Raw genomic sequence first — 6840 nt, 5'->3', positions numbered from 1 at the left:
CTCTCTCTCTCTCTCAAATAAATAAATAAAATTAAAAAAAAAAAAAAAGAGGGAGGAGGGGAACAGGAAAAAGAAAGGGAAAGAGAAGTAAAAGTTGGAGGAGAGAACCGAGTATGGCTGTTGCCGGCTTTGAAAAGGGGGTGGGCAGCGGCCAGGAGGCCGGGAGCACCGCTGGGCTCGAGATGCTGGGAAATGCCAGGAAACAGGTTCTTTCCCAGAGTTTCCAGAGGAATGCAATCCTGCCGACACTGATTTTAACCCAGTAAAACCCAGTCTGGAGACTTTTGACCTGCACAGTCGGCAGCTCACAGACACGTGCTGCTCCAAGCTGGGGGGGTCTAGTCATTTGTTACCACAGCGGCAGCAGGAAGACCCGGGAGGGACGCGCCTCGTGGCCGCTCCTTCTCTGCGCCCGGTGGAGGGAGTGGTTGGGACGGTCCCCCGAGTCCTTCTCATTGTTAGCATTAGGTTACTAGGCCCCTCTGCCCCCCTCCTCCTTTGCCATTCTGACAAAAACTGTGGCTCCAAGCCCCATAAAAAAACAGTCCGAAAACTTGTGCACGATGGTGGGGGTGATACAGACCCCCCAGATGCTCCCCTGTGAAGCTGCAGTGTCTGCTGGGCCTTCCTCTGTCCCGGGATGAAGAGCCCATGCGGACGCAGAGGGACTGCTTTCCCAGGGAACCTCGCTAACGGGGTCTGCCAGGCCCTCATCCGGGGACTCATCCAGGTTCCCGTTTCATTCGCTGCGTATGGAAACATTCTTCAGAGGAAGGGTCCAAGGGCTTGCCGCCATCAGTGCCAGATGGGTCTCTGGTGTCCTTGAAGGTCAAGGGCTCCCGGCTCCAAAGGGTCCTTCCCTCTGTCAGGTCAGCTTTCTTCTTTTGCTTCCTCCCGAGGCTCTGTCTTGTCCTGGGCACTGGACAAGGACAAGGACAAGGGCTCTGCTCTGGCAGCGTGCCGGGGGGATGCCCCGGGCCCAGGCCCAGAGTACCTGGGGCACGTGGGCCTTCTGCACAGCCTCCCTGTCTGTTACTCAGCAGGTCCCCGTGGGCAGGTGGATGCTCACGGGATGAGCCTGCAGGGGACCTTATTTAGGAAGGACGGTCCTTCCCACTGGGTCACGATGACTCACTCCTGTTCCTGAGCCTGAGGACGGGGCTGGGCCACAGGCACCTGTTCCTGGCTCGAACTCCAGCCCCTCCTCACAGCCAGCCAGGGACTCTCCTCCCCCCCCCCCCCCCCCCCCCAGGGAGCTGTGGGCGCTCCCAGAGAGCAAGCTGTTTGTGGGAAGGTCTAAATGTGCAGCTCGGTGATTTGCTAGTCCTAAAACCTCCACACATATCACTTGAGGCCGAGCTATTGTCTCTGCGTTTTCTTTTTCCAGTGGGTGGGGACCCAGATGGGAAGGCAGCTGTGAATGAACTCGGGCCGGAGACCCAGGCTGATGTTGTCTGTGATGTGTTTCTCTCCCAGCTCCGGAAGAGAAGGAGGTCATTAAAGGCCAGTATGGGAAGCTCACGGACGCTTACGGCTGCTTGGGGGAGCTCAGGTTAAGATCCGGTAAGTACCCGTTCAGACAGAACAGCAGCTGTCAGAGCGTCTCCTCTGCATTTGTTTGGAAGGGCTGCCGGGTTTAGACATTTTATTTTATCATCTTTTAAACTGTGTCTGTATTTGCCTGTGCCCACTGCTCCGTGCCGGGGAGGAGGAGAACGCAGCCTGATTCTCACCTGTCTGTGCCGGTGGCGGAGAAGGGTGTGTGCGAAGGATGCTCCCCCTTCATGGTCTCCCCTCCAGGACCTGAGTTTTTCCCAAGTCGGGTGTGGGGGGGTCCCCCCAGGGGGCTGTTTGTTGTTGACAAGGGCTCTGTATCTAGAAAGCGTGGATGCAGGGAGTCCGAAAACCCCGGACTCGCGGGGTGGCTTGAAGAAGAGCAGGGACTGGGCGTGCATGTTAGCGAGGAGAGAAGAGCCTCCAGCACTTGGGGGCCATCGGACGCCGGCGGTGCGGAGCTGGGGAGAGGAAAGGAAAGTGCATCTGGAAAATGGGCTGCGTAGTCTGACTTTGGAAAAGGCTGAGAACTCCCAGGAACCAGCGGGCATCCTTGTCCGTGTGAGACCCCCGGGGCTGAGCTGTCAGCTGGGCTGTTACTGGAGGTCGCAGCCTTCCCCTGCATTGTCACCTCTGTGCCCCGGACCTCACTTTGGGGTCTGTAGCCACCATGTCCCTCCTCCTCTCTCAGCCACATCATTTATGCTGGCCCCACCCACTGGTCTCCAGGGATGTTTGGGGCCCGGGCCAGAGCACAGGTGACATCTCTCCTTCTCAGTCCTGCACCCCAGAATGAGAATGGCTGGGAGTGGATCAGATTGGGGCACACGGCTTCCCCTGAGCTGAGCATGTTCCCCCGTGTCCCACAGCAGCTGCGTTCACAGACGGGGAATTTTTTTTAAGGCGACAGAATGGCATGTTGTCTGTCACTACTTTTCTGGGTCTTTTCTTTCGGGGATGGGTTCTCCTGAACTCTGATTCCACCAGTCATTTTCACAAATCGTGTGTAGGGAAAGCGCTCAGTAGTCCCACGACAACATGCATGCCTCCGATGTCTGTTTTGTTCCTCGGGGCTAGATGTGCGTTAACTTATTTAGTCCTAAAAATAAGCCAATATGATATTGCCTCTTTTCCACTATTCCCAGTAATGGAAACAGGCTCAGAGGGTTAAAGTGATTGCCTCGGGTGAGAAGCGTAGCTGGGATTCAAACCCAGACGGAGTTGCCTCCAAACACTTGGCTTTTTCCCTAAAAACGTGCTGCCCAACCCAGGTTTTCTGTGGGACTTTTCCCCTTAGTGATTTTAATGAGGTCACAAAAAAGTCCGGTGGCCCTTGCCTCCGCGACGGTGATGTGAGGACGCCAGCTGACCTTCCGTAACGCGCACGTGCCGGGCACTGTTTTAATGTATTCACTCTGTTCTCCCAACACGCGAGGTGGGTGCCTGTTTCTGTTCTGCTTTACCCAGACAGAGAAGCTCGGAAAACTTAAGTGCTGTTTTTTTTGTCTCTTCTGTGACTTTTTTTTTTTTTTTTTTTTTTACATATTAGAGCGTCTTGGCTCTTAGGATGTGTTAACCGTTGTTGACATCTTGCAGTTATAACCGGCAGTGGTTTTCCGCTACATGAATCAGTGTATCTGACCGGTTTGCATCTGACCCAGACCTGGATTTTGCGCAGGGCTGTAACTTGGCCAAGGTCAGGCAGTTCTCCAGGGGTGACCTGGGTTTTAAACATGTGCCTTCTGGAGCCCGGGGCTGTTGTCAACCACCTGGGGCTGTTGTCAACCAACGGGGCTGTTCTGTCTTGAAAGGGGGCAGAGAAGGTTGAACTGCCAAGGTCAGAAGGAGCGGTACCTTTCCTTCATCCCACAGGAGGGCGTCTTTTCCCTGGACTATGATCTGAGATCGGCCACAGGGAGTCGCTCTCAACAGGCCCCCACTCTGAATCCTGGCTACACTTTTTGCCTGAGGCGATGACTTTAACCTTGAGAAATATTGTCAGAGTGGGCCAGGGTGTCTGTGGGGCTCCTGGCCCAGGATCTGGGCAGGCTTCCGTGGAATCATCCCAGGGCAAGGAGGTGGAGAGAGAAGACCACCTGCTGGGGAGATTCCCCCCCCCCCACCCAGTCATCTTGCCCTTGCCCTGAGGCAAGGCCCTGCTCCCTTCGTGCAGCCTGTGCTCCCCACCTGGCCCTCCCCCAGGAGTGAGTGCGCAGAGCCCCTGGGGGCCTGGCATGAAGGTCGCTCAGGTCCCCAGGCCCCCCCCCCCCCGCCCCGGTTCTCCTGTCCTCTGTCCTCTGAGTACCCCCAGCCCTTCCTGCCAGAGTTGCCCTCCCAGGTGGGCTGCCAAAGCGAGAGCAAGGGGGTAAGAATGACTTCCGAGTTTTGGAATGTCAGCGTTCTTTGGCCTGTTCTCAACACATTCCTGAAAGGGCCCTCGGATATCTTTAGGATAGATGGAAGGATTGGGCCTTATTGTCCAGTTTTTTAAATCCCTTTGGGTTTCCTGAAGGAAACCATGGCTTTAATTTGATTTTCTTTTCCTCCTGCAAGTCCCCAGTCCAGAGCTCTCCTGTTTTCTTCTCATCTGTTGAGGGTGTTGGTCAGTGCAGAGTGAAATCCCAGTTTGGGTTGCCACCGAGACAACCAGCCCAAGCTGGGGACGGGCCTCCCTTTTGACTGACTTTTTTAGGCCGAGGGTCTCTGTACAAAATAAGAGACTTCCTCTCAGGCTTATACAGGGGGCAAGTTGTTGAATTTCAATCTGCCTCAGTGAAGATAGCTTTTTTTCTGTTAGAAACTAAGAAATGTGCACAAAAATTGCTAAAAGCTTTATTCCAGGTTTCTAGGTTTTCATGGAGATCGTAAGTCTCTCCTTCCTCCCAGAAATGCCAGCAGGAAGGGGGTGGAGCCCCCACAATTAGCCGGGGAGTCAGGCTTCCTGATGTAGACATGATACAAAGCAAAGAAAGTGAGAGTATAGCAGCTGAAAGAATTTATCCCAATGATTATAGGATTTAACTCCCTTTTAACCTAAGCTCTCACAGCCTCCCTGTTTCATAGCCTCGAGGGTTGAATACAGTGAGGTCTTTTTTTTTTTTTTTTAAAGATTTTATTTATTTACTTGACAGAGAGAAATCACAAGTAGCTGGAAAGGCAGGCAGAGAGAGAGAGAGAGAGAGGGAAGCAGGTTCCCTGCTGAGCAGAGAGCGGGATGCGGGACTCGATCCCAAGGACCTGAGATCATGACCTGAGCCTAAGGCAGCGGCTTAACCCACTGAGCCACCCAGGTGCCCCTACAGTGAGGTCTTTAACGAGCTCTGGAGTTGTGCAGTGCACAGCCTGTGAAGCCCTACCGGACAGCCCTCCCAGATTCTAGTTCCAGCCTCACAACACACTCACCTTCTGTACTTATTCATCTCTCTGAGACTGTAGTCTGCAAAACCAGGAAAACTGCCTCACCTCTGTATTACATAATTCCTAAGAGATTTATAGGGAAGAGTAAACCTGGTTTGGAAATGGGTACCGAGGGGGAGGGAGCTGGTGTGCAGAAGGGTCCCTCTGGGAGAAGGGGGTGCGGGATAGAGGTCAGGGCACTGAGAGTCCTGGTGGGTGGTTAGCCTGCATAGGCTAGCGGAGGGCTCACTGCTGGACGGTCACTACAAAAGGCAAAGTCTCTGGGGAGGGAAATGGGATCGTCTTTAGTCTGGAGATTCGGGGTACACAGTGTTCTCTGGAAAGTCTTGAAACGATACGGACTTTATCAGTCTTAGGATCATTTATGACCTACATCCAGTGGAGTGCTGGTGAATATTGGACGTCCAGCTCTCTGGGGAAAAAAGCCCTGCTAGGAAGCATCTGCCAGTTTCCATGGTGCGACTAACTCACCCCTGGTGGATTTCGGGCTACAGAGCGGGGCTGGGGAAGGAGGGGCGGGCGAAAGCTCCCAGCTCACACACATGTGCCACCTGCACGTTCCAGAAAGGGAAGGTGAAAGAGATCCTTGCACCCCGTGGCATGCGGATGCAGGGTATTTAGAACTCACGCTGGTTGGTACTGGGGGAGCCTTGGGGACCCCCACTCCACGAGTGGGCAAGCCTAGAGCTCCTGAGTCCTGTGTCTACAGCTTTAAAGTGTGAGAGGGCCCTGTATAAGCAGGAGAGAGAAGGGGGTCTGTCGCAACCTCAGAGTGGAGATTGGCACGAACCTGGCCGGGGAGTGAACTCCAGGGCTGAGCCAACGGAGAAATGCAGACGCAGGGGAAGCAGGAGGCCCAGAGGCCAGAACACACCCAGCATTGTCCCCGCACAAACGGCATTGTGTCTGCCCGTGACTCACCATGCTCCCAGCGCCAGCCCTTCCCAGCCAGATGACAGTGGCCTCAGTGAGACAAGACAGGGACCCTGTCGCTGCCGGGCTCAGGGGCCTGGGGATAGCCGGGCCTTGGAGTTGGGTTTTAAAGGCAGCCCCCTCGAGGGCGAGCATTTCTGAATCAGCATGGAGGTCTCCGAGGTTTTTGTGCAGGTGGCAAAATACAGAGATGATAAAAATGTACCATTGTGACCAAGTTAAAGTGGACAGTTCAGGGGCACTGAGGACATTTCCATTGTTGTACCCCTGTCTGTCTCTAGAAGTTTTTTCATCTTCTCAAACTGAAACCCTGGCCCTCCTAGACAGTACGTGGTGGGGTGGTTGCCTCCCGCTTCCGCACCCGGCTTGCTCAGCCCGCAAGACTCGCCTGGAGCGTGGGCCTCCTGCCATCTGGAGGGGTGTATTTGTCCCTGTGTGCGTGTGTGAGCCCTTCTGGCTCTGTTGTACCTTTGGGCCCGTGACCTGTTGCTTGTCCTCCCAGTCACCTCTCCCTGACTGTGGCCAGCGACCTCTGACCCAGGCGTGCTCTCCGCTAATAAATACTATTTACCCGTGGATGTGCAGATCCAGAGGTCCCATCCACCTTCCCAACAAGTCTCTTTTTTTATGTTAAATTACTCTTTAGCAAAGCACTTTGTTTATATTGTTTGACTCAAAATCATTGCAATGATGGCGCAAGTCCGAGTCTTCTAAACACATCAAGTGTCGGGATCAGATTGCTGTCCGGTATGGTCAAGAGACACAGAAGCACAAAATATGACATTAGGATGCAACTCCGGGGGGCGTGGAATGGAAAGACAAGGGAAATCCCATCTGTTAAAGAACTGATTCATGCCTCCCCTGATCAAAGCAGGATCTAGATCCCGCTGGATTCCGGTAAAGAGACCCATAACGGTTTTATTGTCACGCATCAAT

General features: G+C 54.0%; 1 protein-coding gene across 2 annotated transcripts in view; it reads left to right on the top strand.

Moving 5' to 3' along the window:
- Positions 1-6840, top strand: part of LOC111158732 (synaptojanin 2) — a 95543-nt gene that overhangs the window by 26131 nt on the left and 62572 nt on the right. For both annotated transcript variants that reach the window (XM_022520968.1, XM_022520969.1), the window contains exon 2: positions 1477-1563. In XM_022520968.1, the coding sequence (XP_022376676.1) occupies positions 1477-1563 (87 nt within the window). The remainder of the gene's footprint in view (positions 1-1476; positions 1564-6840) is intronic.

This window comes from Enhydra lutris, unplaced genomic scaffold (genome assembly GCF_002288905.1).
Source record: "Enhydra lutris kenyoni isolate GAN:26980312 unplaced genomic scaffold, ASM228890v2 scaffoldscaffold62, whole genome shotgun sequence".
Taxonomy (NCBI): Eukaryota; Metazoa; Chordata; class Mammalia; order Carnivora; family Mustelidae; genus Enhydra; species Enhydra lutris.
Note: the sequence above shows the minus strand (reverse complement) of the source record. Positions and strands in the feature narration are given on the sequence as shown.